Raw genomic sequence first — 19993 nt, 5'->3', positions numbered from 1 at the left:
AACGTTCCCCTGGCAGTTCTCCCTTCTTACTATTTGCACTGCGGTAGCACCCGGAGGGCCCCACTGAGATCAAGGCCCCATTGGCCGAGGTGCTGTATAGACACAGAGCAAGGAGCGTTCACTCTGCAATCTAAATAGACAAGGCCAAAGGGGAAACCGAGGCACAGGGAGAGGGAGTGATTTGTAGCAGAGCTGGGATTAGCACCCAGGTCTCCTGACGCCCAGGCCAATCTCCCGGCCACTGGACCATGCTGCCTTTCACATCTCTCAGTAAGACACCCGAGCCATTCCATCAGCACAACAACCTCCGAGCCATTCCATCAGCACAACACCCCCCAAGCCATTCCATCAGCACCCCCCCACAAGCCAAGCGAAGTATAAGAGGGCCATTGTCCAGGATGCATGAAGAGGAATACACGACTACGCTGCATTTCTGTAGCCTTTTCCATACAAGATGGCAGGCGCTTCACAGACTCCTCAGGGAGGGAGGTAAGCAGCTTTGTCCCAGGTCGGGGGAGAGAGGGTCAGGACACCACTGTGAAAATTAGCCTCCGGTTTTGAATGCCTTCATTTTGGGTGCCTGCCCGGAGACACTTTGGGGATGGTTTTCAGAGGTGCCGAGCGCCCTCTTGTGGAAGCCAATAGATGCTGGCCCCTCGGATATTCGGGCTTTAGATGTCTCACAGCAGGCACTCAAAGGCAGAAGAAATTCAAAAACCTGGCGGTTTGTGACGTGATCCAGAGACGGTGCCAAGACCAGAACCCAGCTCCCCAGCCACCTGCTTTAACCACAAGGCCACTCTTCCTTGTCTGCTTCCGCCACCTCTAATCTCTTCTACACAGCACCCACCTCGGCGGCGGCTGGTAGGAGGCTGCTGCCCTGTGCGTTCTTACAGCATCTCCCCCAGGGTCACCTAGACGTGGAGCTCTGCTGCTCACAGGGTGACCCTGATCCCACACAAGCTCCGGCATGTCTGAGGCTGCCATGATTTACAGATGGAAAGCACGATGCAGACCCAGTGGGATCGGTCACTGCTGGGGGCCCAAAGACAATGGGGGTTGGCCATGGACTGTCACCAGGGCAGAATACGACCTTTTGGAAAGTGATGTAGGAATCAACCGACGGGGGACCCTGGTGGCTAAACACATCTCACTGTGAGGGGCTGGAGTATTTACCTCAGGACAGAGGTGGCTCTCCTGATCAGAGATCCCGGCTCTGTGCGTGTGTGCCTTGCACTGAAGGGCTGATCCAAAACTCACGGAAATCAAGAGGAGTCTTTCCACACTCTCCCTTAGGCCTCAGATTGGGCCCCAAAGCTCATGACCAGCCTCCTGAGTCCCCCCCCCCCCGTGCCGCCATGTTTGTTTGAGCCCTCCTAGGGGCAGGGAAAGTGAGCAGGTACCTCCTGCAGCAGCGTGGCCGTGTTGAGGATGACGACTCGGTTCTGACACCCACACCACAGCTTGCCAGCCACCGACACCATCTTAGTGACAGGGCTGCCCGGGGAGCCAAGGGACAGGGACTTGGAGTTCTGAGGGTCCCAGAAATGTCCTGTACAGAGAAAGAAGAAATCAACAGTTGGGTTCTCCTTAGCTGCCCCCCATGGGTCCCCACAGCACAGCAGCCATGTGGGCCGGTGGGGACACATCCTGTTAAACCAGGCATGACATGTGGGTGATGCTTTGAATGCCCTCTAGCTGCCTACTGCCCAGTTGAGACACTTGTACGGCCTCCATCACCACAGCATCTGAGCTCCTCACAGCACCCCGGGGAGGCAGGGCCGTGCTGTTATCCCCATCATACTGAGGTACGGAGAGTTTAGGTGATTTGCCCAATGCCCCACAAAAGTCTGTGGCAGAGCAGGCACTTGAGCCCAGGTCTTCCAAGGTCTAGGCTAGGTCACTACCCGCTAGGCTAGAGCGTGTGCAATGTTCTGGGCCATGCAAACCGCCACCAGCAGGCAGAGACGGGGTTAAGGATGGTGATGACAGTAACGGTGCACATCTGTTGTGGCTTCCAGACGAAGAGCTCAGAGCCCTGGATCAGGCTTTGGAGCCGCGCCGTGAGGCAGGTCCGTGCTATTTACCCCATTGCATGGGGGAACGGAGACAGAGAGGTTAAGTGACTTGCCCCAGGACACATAGGAAGCCTGTGGCAGAGCCAAGGAGAGGCCCTTCAGACTAAGGCTACCCGGGCTAACAGACACAGCCACTCTGCAGCCAAGTCAGCTGGCCAGGCACTTTTAGTGCCCACCGAGTTCAGAACTCCCACCTCCCCCTGGCTGCATCTCAGCCTTCCAGCGACTCCTCACTACAGTGCCCCTTTGGCACAAGGAACCAGGGCCAGGAGCCTGCAGCCATAAACCTGCTCTGCAACCTCAAGGATGTTTCCTTCTCCTCCCACCATCCCCAGGCGTTCCTCTGAGATGTGGATTCTACAGGCTATGAATCCCACCCTCAGTTACAGCAGTGTCATTCCGGAGTGACTCCCCTACAGGCAGCCCAGTCACTCCCGCTTCGCACCAGTATCGCTGGGAGCAGCATCTGACCTTTGGTGTCCAAACTGCGTTAGCTCTGACCCCAGCTCTACAATGGGGGTCTGGGTTATGGTCGATGTGGGCACTGGGTGTACGTGAGGGCAGAGTTTGGCCAGGAATCTCCAATTCCATGAGCCCTGAGCATTGTGAAAATATACCAGGGCTTCTGTCACTGCCAAGGCCACACTAGCTGGCGAAGTGATCACACAAGGCTGGGTTCTCCTCTTCCTTACACCAGTCTAACTGCACGAGCGTCAGTGGGGTTACTCCTGATTTACAGCAGGCTAAGAAAGAGGAGAATCGGACCCAGAGCAGTCAGTGGAAGGGTAGCCTGGCACTTTAAACATATAAGGCCAACATTTTCAGAAGTGCCTGCTAACTCCGGGTGCCCAGAGAGGGCCCATTACCTTCGGGTGCCCCAAATTAGCAGATGCTTCTGAAAACATTGGCTCAGATTGAGGAGCCAATCAATCTAAAGCCACAGAGGACATGATGGTAGCGGTTGGAGAGGGGGATGGGGAATCAGGACTCCTGGGTTCTATGCACCGCTTTGCCACTGCCTCACTGTGTGCCCTCAGCTCAGTAACCCCCGTCAGCACAGGGGTGCTCTTAACGCTACCCCGTCGCTCAGGGGAGTTGGGAGGCTGTGGGACGGCGGCGTGGAAGGCCCTACGTCAGGGCGCAGCGCTGTTGGCATCAGACTCACCTGCCTCTCTCTGGTAGACGATGAGTTCTCCGTTCGCCAGGGACACAAAGACCTGGTTATCCAGGTACCTGCCGAGAAGAGAAGCCGGCGCAGTTAGCCTGCGACAGACGTCACTGCCACAGCGCAGCAGCAGCTTCCCTCCAAGGAGGCTGCTCCCAGGGAAACAAGTCTCTCCTGCAAAAGGCTGCTCCCTTGGGGCACTTCAGTCTCTCCTTCCCTCCCCAAAGTGCCCCATATCAAGGGCTCTTAACTACCCCAACCTCTAGTTTTTCCTTCTAACATATTATCCTGTACCGCCTCCTCCCGCCGCCATATGCAGCTCCATCTCCCACCCTCCCCACACACCGGCTTCAACTCAGATCCAGGCCCCGCTGTACCAGGGACTGCACAAGGAACGGGCCCTGCCCCGTACAGTCTGTATAGACAAGCCGACAAAGGAAGGCGTGCTAACCTTGCCGGACAGCTGGGGAAACCGAGGCACAGAGCGAGGCCGTGACTTGCCCAAGGTGCCACAGGCAGTCTGTGGCAGAACCAGGCACTGAGCCAGGTCCCCTCAAGCGGCTTTACACAAGGCCATCTACGCTTTGTATGAGTTACTATCGAGATCATGGTGACACCTAGGACATATCAATTAGATACCCGCGGCTGGCCCATGACAGCTGATTCGGGCTCAGGGGCTGTTTAGTCGCGGGGTAGATGTTCGGGCTTGGGCTGAAGCCTGGGCCCTAGGACCTTGCAAGGTGACAGGGTCCCAGAGCTTGGGCTGCAGCCCAAGTGTGAACGTCTATTCTGCAGTTAAAGAGCCCCTTAGCCCAAGTCAGCTGGCACGGGCCAGCCGCAGGTGTCTAACTGCAGTGTAGCTGTACCCCCAGAGGCCTAGGCAGGGCCCTGGCAGGAGTCAATGCCACGTGCCGTGTACCACTTACAAGATGCACATGACGGAGGCCGAGTGCTGCATCTTCATGCTGTTCTTCCGGTTGCGGATGTTGTCTGAGGACTGGTACACGTGGATGCTAGAAGACAAAAGGTAGGCAGCTGAGATTCCTCCGCCTTGGCTGATGGAACCGACTCTCTGACCCGGCACAGGCAGAGGGAAACCCGAAGCAGCTCCGGTCACATCAAATCCCAACGCTGGGAAACACACTTTGTAGGTTTGCTCTGCCTCAGTTTCCCTTCCCTTCTCCACGGGCACCAGCGCCAGGGCAGCAAAGCTCACCCGCGGGGCAGCTGGGAATGGTGTCCTTCATCAGCCTCCCTAGCACTGGCTTGCAGCTCTCTGGAGCATGCAGCACTGGGTGACACTGGAATGCCCTGGCTGGTGTGTGTGTGAGTTCCACCCTTTATAAGGCTTGCTTATGGGGTTAGAACATAAGAACGGCCATACTGGGTCGGACCAATGGCCCATCTAGCCCAGTATCCTGTCTTCCAACAGCAGCCAGTGCCAGGTGCCACAGAGGGAATGAACAGAACAGGGCAATTATCAAGTGATCCATCCCCTGTTGACCGGTCCCACCATCACACAGCCAAAGGCTACGGACACCCAGAGCATAGGGTTGAGCCCCTGACCATCATGACTAATAGCCATTGATGGACTGATCCTCCATGAACTTATCTAGTTCATTTTGGAACCCAGTTGTGGTTTTGACCTTCACAACATCCCCTGGCAATGAGTTCCACAGGTTGACGGTGTGGTGTGTCTGTGTGTGCTGTACTTAGGTGGCCCTTTAGTGGCCTCCACATCAAGGACCCACACAGTGTTTCTCTTCATTCACATGGCAGGGGCCAGAGCTTTTGGTGCTGAAGGGGCTGGTGTGGGTGGGCAGTGCAGTGTCTATGTATGTACGAGGGGCGGGTGCAGGCAGAAGTGTTTTGTGTTTATGGGCCAGGACAATGAGCAATGCAGCCTCCAGCTGGCTGGGGAAGACCTTCAGAAAACCAGCTCTTGTGTGATCTCAGCTCCTCAGGGCCTGCAAATGGCCCAGGAAAAGTGTCAGCACAACCCCCTGGGCCGCTGACATCAACACAAAAGTGTGAGCCCGCCCCCAGCCCTGGGGTGTGGGACCATGCTTCGGTGAGAGGGTTTTCAGACATTTCCATTCTGCTTCTTCAGGCTTGTGTGTGCATGGATTGTGTGCACACGAATGTGTGGGGGTGGGGTGGGGGAGGCTGTGCATGGAGGGGTGGACACACAGTCATAGAGTTTAAAGCCAGAAGGAGCCACTCTACCAGATCCTGTGTGCCTCTGTGTGGGGATGGCGGGCATGTGGGCATGATGCCATGTCTGTGTGCGCGTGCGGGGGCACTTACATGTGCATGCCCATGTGTGCCGTGTGTGGGATAGGTGGACATTTAACCAGGTGGATTTAAGAGGCCTGGCCCACCTGTTCAGTGCAGAATATGGCTCACCGGGATTTGATGAGATCCTCCCGGTGCCAACGGGTACAATGCCAATTAAATCAATGCAGTTACACCTGCTTACACCAGGCCGGTGTTTGGCTCGGCGTCTCCACCAGTACTGAGCGGACGTTCTTTTCTCCACCTCCCTCTGTTCTTGGGGTTTACCCCAGATAGTACCTGAATCCCCTCCTCCGTCACGCCGTCCCCCCCGTTCCCAGCATGCTAAGCGTCCCCCTGCCAATAATGCCCATATCGGCAGCTTCACTCCAGTGCAGCCGTCCATTACAAAGGCTACCAAAGGAAGTCGGCTCTGCAATGTTTGCATGCAGGCCGCCAGGATCAGGTGACATCCGCCAAGCTGCCCCCACCCCTTTTCCAATACTCTGCCTGCTCCTAGCTGACCCACCAGCCATCCTCTGTGCCCAGCCACATTGAGCTCTGATACGCCTCGGGATCTATGCTCAGCAGGTCCTCCAAGCTGCCCCTCGTGAAGGACCCTCGGCTTGACCGCCTCATCGCCCGCCCATCCATGGGACTCTCGCTATTCCTGTTCTGGCTGAAGGTGCTGGAGATGGGAAGGAAGCTTGGGTCCTGCTCCTCCTCCGAGCTGGTGGTTTCAGCTGCCACATCTTTGGAGCTGGGGATCTCTTCGTCTGGACAAGGAGAGATGACAGGAACAAACCAGGATGTTTTAGGATCAGATTCTGATCAGTGTGACTCCGGATTAACTCGCTCATTTCCACCGAACCCAATCTAGTCGACTCCAGTTTAACCCCATCGATTTCAAAGAATTTCTCTTGCACCCATCGCCACAGTGTCTAGGCACAGGATGGAGATACTGTGGGCCTACACTAGTGTAGCTGAGGGCAGAGTTTGACCTGGGATATTTCATACTGTAGCTGAATAGCACAGTGGTAGGTGCTCTCTGATGGGAGCCCAGGCCAAGTTACATAACAAAAGACATTGGGACTTTCAGCATTTTCTAGTATCTGACATTTCCATGGGACTTTTCATCCTGTAGGAGCAATCCCCAAACCTTCTGCAGAGGGGGACAGATTCTGTTCTCAGATGCACCGACCCAAATTCAGAGTAAATCCATTTACTTAGTGAAGTTACTCTGGATTTATACTGGAAATAAGAATCCAAATCCTGGTCTTACTGCAGTCAGGACCCCAAGATTAGCGCTATACTAAATAGACATGTAAAATATTTCCAATATCTGTATGAGAGACAAGGTGGGTGAGGTAATACCTTTTATTGGACCAAATTCTATGGGTGGGAGGGACAAGGTTTCGAGCTCCAGAGAGCTCTTCCTCAGGTCTGGAGAAGACACTCAGGTTCTGTATAGCTCGAAAGCCCCTTCCAGGATCAGAAGCTGGTTCAATCAAATATATGACCTCACCTACCTTGTCTCTTTCATATTCCGGGGCCAACACGGCTACAACAGCACCGAAGACATGGATATTTATTACATATTAAAAACAACATACAAAGAACATTGTTTAGGTTGCGAAGTCAAGCACTTAAAAGTTAGGAAAATGCCAGATACACAGTTCCCAGTGCAGCCTCATTCTGTCACTGTGTGTCCATCCTGTGCACTGAATAAGGCAGGGATCCTATCGAAAAAAATAGTACTTGATCATCTAATTAAAGACTGTATCATAATGCACACACACAAAGTGGCTGAATAATTCTAGCATCTCTGAACTAGCAAGTGCTTGATTTTGCAACCTTAATAACAACCTTTGAACATCATTTTCTTGTATGTCATTTCCTAGAGTTTATTTTTAAAAGAAAAAAGTTAAAACAAATTCTATTATTTGCAACAAGATTTCCCTGAGAAACGCAAGCCAGCGAAGGGAAAAGGCGATCTGATGGTTTATAGTTGAGCCAAAGCTGAATGGATTTTCGTGGGACAAAGAAAAGGCGCCCCTCTAGTCTGAGGGCTTTTCCCTTGCCGACTATCAAAGGCCTGATGCAATTAATGATGGTGCGAGAGCTTCTCTAAGAAAAGGTGGCAAGAATCCTTTATAATGGAAAGTGTTAGGGTCACTACCAGCTCCCCCATAATAGCAGGGCTCAGTCATTAGTAGCCTAAGAGTTGATGACTCACTTCCAAAGCTGGAGGAGATGGTGGAGTGGCTGGCCTGGCTCTGGAGTGTGCCTGACGGGCTTGGAGAGGACTCGTCGTCTGTATCGTCGCTGTCAAAAGGCATCAGCTCCCTGTTGGCACTGTCCATGGGCTCGGAGAGCTCTATCGAGGAGCCGGAGATGGAGATGTGTAGGCACTGCTGCGGCCCGGAGTCATCCAGCGCCGAAGGAGCCGGCTCGGAGGTTGGACTCACCAGGGACTGGGGACGCTCCCTGTTATTAGAGTGACACGCTGATGTAAAACCAGGAGCACATTCACGTGGGCAAACCCCGCGCCATACAGGATGGGGCATGGCTACAGGAAGAGACCAAGCCTGGGGTGACTACATTGCTCACAAGTGGCTAAGCTACCAATGAGATATAAAAGTGAATGGTTAGTGGATCAGACCCTGCAGGCCTGGGTTGTAGTCTTAGCTCTGCAACTGACTTATCTTGTGCATTGGGAAAGCCATCGTGCCTCAGTTTACCCATCTTTAAAATGGGGATAAGAAGGCTCACCTGCCTAAGAGGGGGTGCTGTAAGGATTAAATCCCAAATGCTTCTATTATATGCCACATATTGCAGAAAATCTACATTGGCGCTTCAATAACAACCGATGTCTGCTATCCCCCTCTGCCGAGAAAGCCAGATGCCTTATTGCCTTGGGCAGGAGACAACCAGGACTCACAAAATGTTTCAAATTGCCACAAAAGCTCCGAAGTGGCATGTTTGTGAAGCATGGTGCTGTAGGTTGAAAGGCAAGTACTGCCAGCCCCTGGAACAGATCTTATGGACCTCTACACCCGCGGCCGACCCGGGCTGGCTGACTTGGGCTCATGGGGCTGCAGGGCTGGAAAGCTGCAGTGGAGACGGCCGGGCTCTGGGACCCTTGAACTATCCGAACGCCTCACGTCTCTGATGCGTTTATCTTGTGAGGCAGAGCAGTGCAAGTATCCCCACTGGACAGCTGGGAAACCAGGGCGTGGAGAGACTAAGGCCTGGGTTTTAACAGGCATTCAACTCCCATTAAAACAAGAAGTCTGGGGCAGAGAAGAGCCTGAACGTCGCTCTCCCGAGTCCCAGGCTAGCACCTGACCACTGGGGCAGCTTGCCTCTCCTCACAGCTATCCTAGGAACCGCCTCATGCACTAACAGGCCTCAGTGGTGTCCCTGACCATTGCCTGGCCTGGACCCTTCCCCTCCCGGGCAGACACCCAGCACTCAGCCTGCTCCTGCGGCGCTGGGGCCCTGCGTCCATCCCCGCATCAGTCCCTGTTTCCTTCCATCCCCGGATGCTCTGGCATCTCGTACCTGAAGCTCCTCTTGAGGCCCGGCACGGCGGCGACGCAGAGGATCCGGGCCGAGCACACAGCTATGCAGGCCTCCACCGTGGGCTCCTTCTTGATGCTGAGAAGGCAGACCTGCCCCACGTAGCCGTCGCTGTTACACACCCACACCTCGTAGGTGTTCTCGGGGCTGCTGTGACTGGGAGAAGCACAAGAGAACTGGAAGGGGGCAAAAGACAAGGAAGTTTCAGGTCATTTTTATATTGTACTGAAAGGCCTTCACAATGAATGTCTCAAAGCAGCCAGGCCGGAGGGGAGGAGGGGGGAATGAGGGCACAGGACAGAGGAGGCGCTTTGTCTCTTGGTTTGAATAAAACCAGTTTCCTTTTCAATAGTACTGTTCATCCCAAATGATACACAGGTGTCACCGCTGGCATGCAGCCACCTCTGGGGTGGAACATGGCAGTTGCTTAACAGCTCACTAAAACACCACCCAATGGTTTAAGACAGGAGGTGAAGAAGAATACCGTTGTCAGTCCAAACCCCAGGGGAAATTAGAGATGCACAATGCATCACTCCCGATGGAATCTGGCCAGGACCCCAGGGCTAACACCCCCTCTCCTTTGGAAAAGTGTCCCAGGACCTCTAACGAGGAGAAGACCCCACTCCCCTGGCACATGTACACAGGAGGGGAATGTAGTCAGGTCCTGCTCTCACCTCCGTGTGATATTAGGGGGGCAGAAACATAGATCTGCTCCCCAATATTTCCACTGTGAGGGCACTAGCCTGTTTTGCCGCCCCAGGAGCCACTCTCCTTCCCACAGAACGGGGGCGTTAGTATTGTTCCAGTGATGTGCAGTCACACGGCTCTGTGGCCTCCAAATGCCCCCTGTAGGGGTAGAGAACCTTTCACCCCTAGGTCACCGGTTTGAATCCAGACCAGGCCAGTGGAAGCCAAAAGCTGTTACCGTCTGATAGCTGTTTGGTGGCCTGCGTGAAACAAGCCGCTGGCTCTGGTGTCCTGGGACTGGGGTCTCCGGATCCCTGGCTGGAACTTTGTCACAACGAAAGAGAAGACGGCCCCAAAGCCTCCCTCCCATGTTTGACACCAAACCCTGCACGTGTTCATCTGGGAGCTTCCTCAGCCCTGCGGGAGAGCTCCTGCCGTGCAGCTGAGATCCTGTGACACACCGCGCTGCACTGATATCACGGAGAGCCCAGTAACCGAGCACACAACAGTCCCGAGCCCTGCAGACAGGCATCCACAACACAAAGCACACGCAGTCACAGCCAGCACCGCAGAGCAGGGCCAGGGGCTTTAAAACAGCTGGCAGGGTGGCGAGGGCGTGCGTGGCCTGCCGTCAGCTGCCCTGCATCTGCCCTGTGCAGACAGAGGGCTGTCGGACCAGCCCCAGGGTCCCGTGAAGAAAGAACAGTCCCTGCCTCTCTGCACCTGCAGCCAGCGATGCACCCTACCCACCAGGGCAGGGGTGACCTGTGTTAAGGAAGGGGTGTGGGTTTCTGGCTGGGTAAGAGATGTAAGGGCCTGTTCTCGTCTGCCTGCAGGAACTGCATGAAGCTGGGGCCTGATGTGATCTTTGGGTTCCCACAGGCACATGCCACTGCAGATCAAGGCCAGTGGGTGGTGGCTTTTGTCTCTGGAAACAACACAGAGCGCTTGGGGCTGCACTGGTCCCCACAACAAGAGGCACTTTGTTCTCGGGCATCAGGTGGGGAGGGGAGGGTGGGGAAAATTGGGATCAGGTATAGTAGAGACTTAGGGTACGTCTACACTACCCGCCAGATCGGCGGGTAGCGATCGATCTATTGGGGATCGATTTATCACGTGTAGTGTAGACGCGATAAATCGATCCCTGATTGCTCTCCCGTCGACTGCTGGACTCCAGCTCGGCGAGAGGCGGAAGCAAAGTCGACGGGGGAGCTGTGGCCGTCGATCCCGTGCCGTGAGGATGCGAGGTAAGTCGAACTAAGATACGTCGACTTCAGCTACACTATTCTCATAGCTGAAGTTGCGTATCTTAGGTCAATCCCGCCCCCACCTCCCCAGTGTAGACCAGGCCTAACAGACAAACCCGGACCAGGGCTCAGAGCAGTTTGGGATCTGAATCCAATTTTACAACTAGTCCTTATGGGCCCAATCTAAAGCTCACTGAAGTCAGTTGGAGTCTTTCCATTCACTCCAAGGGCCTCTGCCCATAATGGGCCACACCAATACCCCCGCTCTAAAGAGTCTCAGACTCTGGGGTTTGAAATCCCGATCTGGATTCAGATCCCAGACACCCCAAAGTTCAGATGTGGTGTGTGGTTCAGGCTCATCTCTAATGCGCAGTGTGTCAATGCTACACCGGAGGTGTTGGAAGGAGCTCGGGGACAAGGGGAAGGGAACTGAGCCAACTCTGTGGGTCTCATTATAAAAGGCCAACGTACTTGCATCCCACTGCGTGTCTTCATAATCGGGATCGCCTTCAGGAATTCCGGGTCCAGGCAGTTTTTGTGAGAAGCTGGAGACAGGAAAAGAAAGACAAGAAAAGCTAGGTCGGCGAGTCTGTGGCTATAGCAGTCAATAGCAATAACTGCAAACAGCAGCAAACATCCCAGGCCAGAAGGCTTTGCATACCACAGAGACAAGGACCACAGCACCCACCACTGAAATTCAGCCACCTGCGGGGTGGAACGCTGCAGTTGCTTCACAGCACCACAACACCACCGGGCAATATGTTAGTGCAGGACGTGGAAAATACCATGTCCAATTGAAACTGCAGATGAGCTGGGCAGCATGTCGGTTATCAAACTGGAATTTGGCTAAATCCTGCATCTTGGCAGGGGGTTACGCTAGATGACCCTCGCAATCTCGTCTTACCCTATGGTTCTATGATTCTAAGGCACAAAGGATAACACCCCCTCTCTGGGCAAAACATGTCTTGGGATCTTTCAATGACTGGTCAATTTCATTTAGCACCTCCCCAGCACCACAGTAGGGCTTTGATTTCATAGACACAGAAGAAGGGTGCCACCTGATAGATTATCAGTGGAACTTTCTGCCACAGCTGGGGTTTTCCTTGGCAGTCTCCCAGCCCAGAAGTGACCCAGCCAGCCCCTCCTAGCCAAGGAAGGATTGATTATCAGGGATAATACCCTGACTGGAGCCCTGAGAACAATTCCCGCCGGTATCAATGGGAATCTTCCCACGGCATTTAGTGGGGATCACATCAGGACCCCATTTGCGGAGCTAGTTACCCAGTTTCTTCTTGGTGTCCTCAAAGGCCTGCTCAAAGCTGTGCCGCGCGTCAGGGTTGGGGAACTCGAAGATGAAGGACTCGGTGCCGTCGGCTTTGGTGGTGGTGAGCTCCACTTTGTTGGGCGGGAAGGACATGGTGAAGGAGAGGGACTGCTTCTCTGCCAGCTCCCGGTGTATGGCGGCCATCAGGTCTTTGATGACGTCATCCAGGCTCTGGGGACGCACACAGGAACAGGAAGAGCATTTTTAATCCGGAGGGGAAGCGTGCTTCAGGGAGGAAGGATGGTCTTGCAGTTAAGGCGGTGGATGGGGACCTGGAAGATGAGGGTTTAACTCCCAGCTCTGCCACCGATTCCCTGTGGGATCTTGAGCACGTCACTTAGCCTTTCTGTGCCTCAAGTCCCCATGTGTAAATGAGGACGATAGTGCTCCTTTTCTGACCCTATAGGGTGTCGCTCTTTGGGCAGGGACCGCCTCTCCCTGCTCATCCACCACTGATGGGGAGGTTGGGGGCCCACTGTGAAGCACCTTGGAAATGAAGACAAGGTGCTTGCGTTCGATGGGACAGAGAAAGGGGAGCCCGTGGAGGGGGCAAAGAGACGGGCGAAGGAAATGCAGCAGCAGCGTTCTGAGGGGCTATGAGGGGATGGGATCCCATTCCTCCAGCCCAGAGAGAAGGATGCTGCGGTAATCGAGGCGCCAGATGATAACGCCAAATTCAGTGTCAGAACCTGGGGACCGCTAGCAACAGCAGCCCCCCTGGGAACCAGAGTCCGATTGGTTCTAATGAGGGTGAATATAAATGGGGGCTAACGTGCCGCAGTGGCTGGCGTTCAAGGTGCAGTCACTTGTCATCAGAGTGGTGACGAAGAATCTGCCTCTGAAAAGCTGGAGTGTGGAGCAAAGTCTACAAAAATACGCAGCTCTCAATGGGCAGAGGATGGCAGATTTGAGCGCATTTGGGGTTGGGGGCGGGAGTTCAGGTTCCAGGGTCTCAACCAGTGCCAGGAGCAGGGTCTGATCCGATGGGGCCAGAATCTCATGAGCTCGTCTCACCAGACTATGGCCCCAAATGGCAGAAATCTCATCCACCCCCCTGGCTTGTTCTTGTGGGATAGGAGCAGTCGCCGGTGGTAGAGATAATACAGCCCTGATCTGGACTGGGGTCTCTATGCACCGCTACCGTGACACCGATCATGGACATAGGACTGGAAGGGATCTCAAATTGAGTCCCCTGTTATGGCAGACAACCCCATCGTCATTCTAATCATCATACTCATCCTTAATGCTGACCTAGGAAAAATAAACGGGGCTTGTGGCCTTTATTTGCTTCTCTCTGATGGATAAAGAGGCTCAAAAGATTTAGTTTTTAACGCAAAAGGGTTTTTTTTGTGTGCTTGTTTCTTACATTGGTGATAGCACCCACCTCAAGTCTTGTCTTTCCCGTTTTTGCGGCAAGTCTCCTCGGAGAACCAAGAGAACGGGAGCAGGAATTTTCTAAACCACTAACAGAGGGATGGGGCAGGAGGCGTGTTGTTGGATCATGAAGAACAAGGGCTTTTCTCCCCACTGTTTGTCAGGTGTTGAGGTTAAACGGAGGATAAGCAACAAACAAGCCACAAAAAGGGCCAGATCCCTCGCTGGTGTAAATCAGCAGTGCACCATCAAAATCAAGGGAACTGCGCTGATTTCTTCCCGCCTCAACTGCTGAAGTTTCACGTCAGACCCGGCTCATTCCCCAGTCAGACAAAGGGAGAATAGTAACTAAGGTCTTGTCTACTCTAATCTCATAAAACAAACAAGGGAAAAATATCTATCAGAGAGGTTACAAACCCCAATCCCCCGCGGGCCACCGGATTGTGTTAAACGGACCCTCGCGATTAAAGCCATCTAGGCAGCTCTATACAGGCTGGTGTCTAGTTTCTTTCATGGGAGGGTCAGTCTGCTAACACTGCTCAGTGCGTTGCTTGTGAGTTGTGTATGTGCGCACATACAGGCCTTTTACCCTCGCTTATACTGATTTACCATGCTTTATGAGTATTCCTAATACAATCAATGGGAACACTCAGACAGTATGGGTAGAGATCAGACTGGATGATCACAATGGTCCCTGCTGGCTTTTAAATCTATCCCACAGCAACCCCCCACCCCCCTGGCATATCAGAATCCTACCTGGCCCCTTTTCTGCACAGTCCATTAACCCTGCCCCTCCTCGGCCTGGGATAGCCCCTGGGCTGCAGGTGCTGGCAGGGTAGAGGGGGTGAGGGACTCTGCTTAGATCCCCTTTAACCACAAGCGCTGCCTGCCGAGCGCAGCAGAGGAAGGAGGCTGCAACCCTTGGCAAAGCAGCTGCTGGGAAGGTTTATAGAAATACATGGTGGGCTGGGAGCTCAGCCCTGCATGGCTTGTAGCTGGGGGAGATGGAAAGAGCCCTTGTAGGGGGATCAGGTCGGGCCCTCCGTTGAGGACCTCTCTGAAAAACGCTGGGTGCGATCTTGTCCAAGGAGCAGTATTTCCAGGGTGCCCAAGGATGGGTTGTCTCGGGCCCAGCTGGTCCTGCAGCGGCCGGACAGGGCTGATTCCATCTGAGCTCGGGAGATGATTTAACCGGAGTCCCCAGCCCCCGGCTGCCCCCACGAGGAGCCCACCCTCACCTGGTGGGGGAAGCTGAGGGTCTCGGAGAGCTTGCTGACTTGGCCCAGCGTGCTCAGGTCCTCGTCCAGGCGGCAGATCGTCTTCTGGACGCTCTCACGGTTGGTGGACTGGGAAGCCCCTGTGTGTCAAACAGAGTGACAGGGCGCATCAGGCAGCAGCTGGGGCTGAGACGGTGGGTGGGGGAGGATGGATCACGATCCTTCCCCCGCTCAACATTTCGTTTAATCCCTTCCCCCCTGGATTCTCTACTGCCACATACAACCCGAGCCTCACCAGGGTCTCACTCCAGCTCCCCTCCTGTTCTCCAGCTGCTGGTACTGTAAGGGTCAGACGAGACCCCCTCCCCCACTGACCGCTAGGCTACCGAGAACGTCTGTACAGCTGATCTTGGACCCAGCCTTGTCTGGCTTCAGAGTACAGCCCCCTTTCTCTAGCTCCCCTGTCCCCCTGCTGCATCTCTGCCCCCGAACCCATTCTAGGGATCTTCTGGGGCTGTCCTGCTCTGGGGGGCTGGGACTGGGACATGCTCTTCCAGCCCTTCAGAGGTGCCTGCTGTGCTAAGCGGTTGAAATTCACCCCAGTGCAAAGGCCCACTTATCCAAGAGCTGGGGGACAGCATGCCTGCATCACGAACGCAGCTGGAAATGCAGGCCCCAGGGGCTTGTTCAACCTGTCAGCTGATGGTGCACAAACCCTGTGCTGGCCTGCACGTGGGTGAATTTAACCCAGAGAGGCTAGGCCATTACTGCTCACGGATCCCCTGTGCCAGGGCACTCCAGGGTGGTGAAGCCCCTCCCGGAAGGGCTGCAGTGATGGGCATCAGGCAGCTCGACTCCTCCCCCACGTTCTCCCACATGCTCAGCATCTGCAGAACATTGCTGCACAAAGCAGCCAGCTGGCTCTGCTCCGCGTGAGGGCTGGGTTCCCATGCACGCAGCGATTCCCACACGGCAGAGCCCCTGCTAGAGTCATCAGGGCCCACGGCTCGGTGAGTCATCCCGAGCCAGGCAGCCTCCTCCCAGCTGCCCTGGGCCCGCTTGCAGCGCTGGTCCCCGGATGCTGGAGCTTCGGGACTTCCTGAGGGAAACTGACGCGGGAGCCGATGCCCCCCTCTGGCGCCAAGAGATTAATGTGTTTATACCATCAGGAGTCCTGGCCAAGGGAGGGCCAGCCACTCTCCCAGTCCTCCCACCCACCCACTCTGGGCAGGAGACAGTCACTAGGGCTGCAGCAGCTACTAAGCAATTACACAGGGGGAAGGCCTGGGGAGCAACTCCGCTCCCACCCCATGGCCTGGGATGGGGAGGACTGTCCCCCAACAGCCAGCTGAGTTACCCAGGCTGGGCCCTGGCGAGAGGCCTGGGGCCTTGAGGCACAGATACCTGTGATTGTTTTCATGAGGGTCGAAGGGGGATATAGGGCCAGATTCTGGCTCCTCCCTGCCACTCGGACACCGCCCCCCATCTCCCCAGGGCCCTGGCAAGGATGGGAGCGGCTGGAGTGCTGTGTGCTCTGGCTATTTGGGGTTGGTGCTTAGCTGAGCGTTAGAGCAGCCTCCAGGGTCTGCATCAGCTCCAGGAACGGCTCAGAATGTGGCTGGTGCACAGGTGTCCCCTTCGGCCTCCCGCTGCCTGGCCTGGGCCTTCTGGGAGACCCTGGCCCACAGCCTCTTACACAGTTTGCCCTTTGTTCCTGTTCTCCCTAGAAGAGGCCCAGTTTGGTGGTCACAGTGGTCACCCTGCACTCGCCCATGCTGGGTAGAAGGACAGGAGCCCTGACACATGCATGAATCGCAGAACTAACCGATGGAAAAGACTTGCTAGGCCGCCTGCTCTGTTCTCTGCTGACATTTCCGATACATAGAGATGCTATAATAGACATGCCCAATGGTATATTTTCTACTGCTTTCTGCAGTCCAATATGAAATGCGCTGAATGGTTCAGTTATTTTGTATGCATCTATTACTAAGGAACAGATATAGTAACATGCCCTGTGTTGCTAGGCTGCAAATCACAGCTACTGGGAGCTTCACAGCGATAGAACTCTGATCCTCCTGCCTCGAAAGCACAGGAATTTGCCACTTGAGCTAAAGAAGACTCTCCACTAGTTGCTGGCAGTAGAGGGCTTATGACACACAGTCAAGAAGTTCTGAGTCTAAACAGCAGAGGGCAGTGGTGCCCATAGGTATTTAACTCAATAACTGAGTGAGTCATTGTCTGCAAATCCCTATAAGAATACTGAAGTGTGCTACAAATAAGAGCCCAACACTCTAGTAGAAGTTGCATCTCTGGAGCTATAAGGGGCTTGGTCCCTATAGTATTTGGGGGGGGGGGGGGGGGGAACGGACGACAAGAGGGCGTGTTTCTCAGCTATTTAAATGTTCATGTTATTGAAGATTATTGGAAAACAGCTGAGCACAGCAAGGTGCAAACAAATCTGTCCCTGTAACAATTTTGTCACACACAGCGCTAATACGGCACTTTATACTGGGGAGCTGCTAGCTGGATCTTCACTCAGCAGGGACAGAATAGATGGGGAACCCTTTGCTGCTGAGCCAGTGGAACAGGCAGGTGCTCGGAGCCAAGGCTCCTGAAGGTGTCTTTCCTTTCCTTTGTGCAACACTAAGCAAACCAGGGCTTTGATCTTGACTGGGGCTTCCGGGCACGACTGTAATACAAACGATGGCTAATAACGTCAGTACAGACCTTTCACAATGTCGACATCCTCCAGGGGCAGTTTCCAGAGCAGTTTGTACTTGCTGGCTATGTCTATAACACTGGCGGCCGTGTAACTGGAAAAGAAAAGACATGCACCAATTCCCAGACCACAATCTTGAATGCGACCACTAGGTGGTGAGGGTGGCAAGTTGAAGAGAGCCAGGCTTAACACAGGAACTGATCAGGGGCCAAAAAATAGCTCCAGCAACTGGGCTGTCTTGGCAGGATGAGCCCAGAGCGCCTCACACTGATCTCTTTTCTCATGCTCAGCACTTGGGGAAGTTTGGGTCACGTCCCTGCCTGCTCCCGGGCCTGGCATGCTGCTGTGGATAGGCAGGTGTTCGGAGTCTGGCTCCCAGGGTTTATTACCAGGATGGGGAACAAGGCTGGCTTTGGCTTTAGCCTTTTGGGGGATCCCAGCCGAGTTATTCCTCAGCTCCCAGCCCATACAAATCCCATCGACCTGCTCTGCCTCAGCGTGGCGGGCAGAGCGCCCAGGGAGCCAAAATGCCACCCTTTCTATTTCGGGATGGGCGCGGATCCCCACTGTGGCCAAACGGCCAGCTGTGGGGAGGGCTGGGAATGAAAGGGGGAAGAGAGTGGAAGCCAGAGGGAAACAGCGAGGAGGAAGGGAAATGGACATCCCTGGCTGGGCCGATAGGGACCAATCCTGCGTGGCACTGAGTGTTCTCAACGCACTATGAAGTCCGTGGGTCTGATCCCCCACCTACAGATGTGTGTATGTGGGGGGGTTGTTGCAACAGCCCCTGGCACCCACAGAGGGGGATTCTCTCTGGGGCTGTGCTGGGGGACTCCAGAGGAATCCCCCACCCCCAGGGCAGGCTAACCGGAATGCCTGGGTCCCACCCCCTCTCCAGTCACCCTGGCCTGTGCCAGCAGGCTCCAGCCCCTCCAGCACAGCGGTGACTCTGAAGGGCTGGGCCATTGTACCCCTGCCCTGGGCAAACTTGCCATCACTGAAGGCCTGGGCGTTGTGATGGAGCTCAGCCCCTCGCAGGATTGGGCCTGTCCAGTATGTTTAAAGACAGTCTGTGCTGGGGAAGGGCACGTGTGCAGTTGACCTGCCCTGCTCCAAATAAATCAGTGGGTGGGGGCTGGAATGGGCAAGTGGCTCAGATGACTTTGGACAGTACATGGGGACCAGTTCTTCCCTGCTGCCCCACTGGAGCCAATGGCCTGGCCCGGGTATCCACAGAACACGGCCCATAGGGCAGTTCTCCATTGGGGTCCTTCAGTCAGGACAGTGTTTGAGACAATCCAAGCTGGATCAGAACCAGCCCAGGGGATCGGGCTTGGCAGAGGAAACACCACGCACCACATGTGCTGGTCCCAAACTGCCTGCCACTCAGGGGAGGGCCCTGGGGCTCCCTCGGGGAGGTGCCTGCCCATTGTATGACGGGATCAGCAGGATTCCCAAACTGCGAGAGGGAAGAGAGGAGAGAGATGGAGGTGGTGGTGGGGGGACAGGTTAGTTCCTTTTGCCCCCCCAACCCCACAGCCCCCGTCTCATCTGGTTCTGAGGGTCGTTCACTTTTGATCACTGACAGCTGGATTCAGAGCCATGTGAAACGGGGCCGTCTGGGTCAACAGAGGAGTAGCCAGAACCTCCCTGTGTTTGGGCCATGCCCCCGCACCCCCTGGGCTTGGGTCTGGATCAACACCCCCAGAATTCAAAGCAGAAACTCAAACTGCTCAGGGATGGTCGGGTTGGTGTGAAAGCAGCTGTCTCTGGGTGTGTGCACGTGGCCCCCACCACCACGGCGGCAGGCAGCGGCACTGGGTGAGCCCTTACCCTCTCCAGGCCGACAGCTGTTTTACTCACAGGCTCATGGAGCTGCGGCGCAGAGACCCCGACTTGCGCTTCAGGGTGGTGCAAACCAGCAGGTCCGTGAAAAGGAAGAGCGAGCGGTCCTTCTTCCCACCCACTGCCTTCTGCATGGCGACAAGGGGGGGGATTAACCTTTCACTCCCCAAACCCAGGAGATGGCAATACAAAGAAAAAAACAGCAGCACATTTAAAGGCAAACAGGTTCTGGCTCATTCAGCATCAAAGTGAAGGATCTGGGGATGAGAGGACGATTCTGACCCCCCTTCCCTGCCCGATGGACACCGGACTCCAGGGATACAGGCTACAGACATTTTTAAATGGCTTGTCCATGAGCGAGCCAAGCTCAGATTTGTTTGCCCGACAAGACAAGATGCTTGCCCCGATACTGCTTTTTGCGGCCAAGATGACATTTAAAATTCATTTATTATGGGACGAATCTCGAGCTCACTTTCTGCTC

General features: G+C 54.9%; 1 protein-coding gene across 1 annotated transcript in view; it reads right to left on the bottom strand.

Annotated features, from left to right (window-relative positions):
- ARHGEF17 (Rho guanine nucleotide exchange factor 17) overlaps nt 1-19993 on the bottom strand; it is a 247478-nt gene that overhangs the window by 11182 nt on the left and 216303 nt on the right. Inside the window, exons 8-18 of the mRNA XM_054015866.1 lie at nt 19531-19640; nt 17676-17761; nt 14970-15088; nt 12315-12528; nt 11505-11578; nt 9082-9275; nt 7754-8004; nt 6047-6293; nt 4170-4256; nt 3244-3311; nt 1404-1552 (exon numbers count right to left, since the gene is read on the bottom strand). Coding sequence (XP_053871841.1) covers nt 1404-1552; nt 3244-3311; nt 4170-4256; nt 6047-6293; nt 7754-8004; nt 9082-9275; nt 11505-11578; nt 12315-12528; nt 14970-15088; nt 17676-17761; nt 19531-19640 — 1599 coding nt within the window. The remainder of the gene's footprint in view (nt 1-1403; nt 1553-3243; nt 3312-4169; nt 4257-6046; nt 6294-7753; nt 8005-9081; nt 9276-11504; nt 11579-12314; nt 12529-14969; nt 15089-17675; nt 17762-19530; nt 19641-19993) is intronic.

The sequence above is a fragment of the Malaclemys terrapin genome, chromosome 1 (assembly GCF_027887155.1).
Source record: "Malaclemys terrapin pileata isolate rMalTer1 chromosome 1, rMalTer1.hap1, whole genome shotgun sequence".
Classification (NCBI taxonomy): Eukaryota; Metazoa; Chordata; order Testudines; family Emydidae; genus Malaclemys; species Malaclemys terrapin.
Note: the sequence above shows the minus strand (reverse complement) of the source record. Positions and strands in the feature narration are given on the sequence as shown.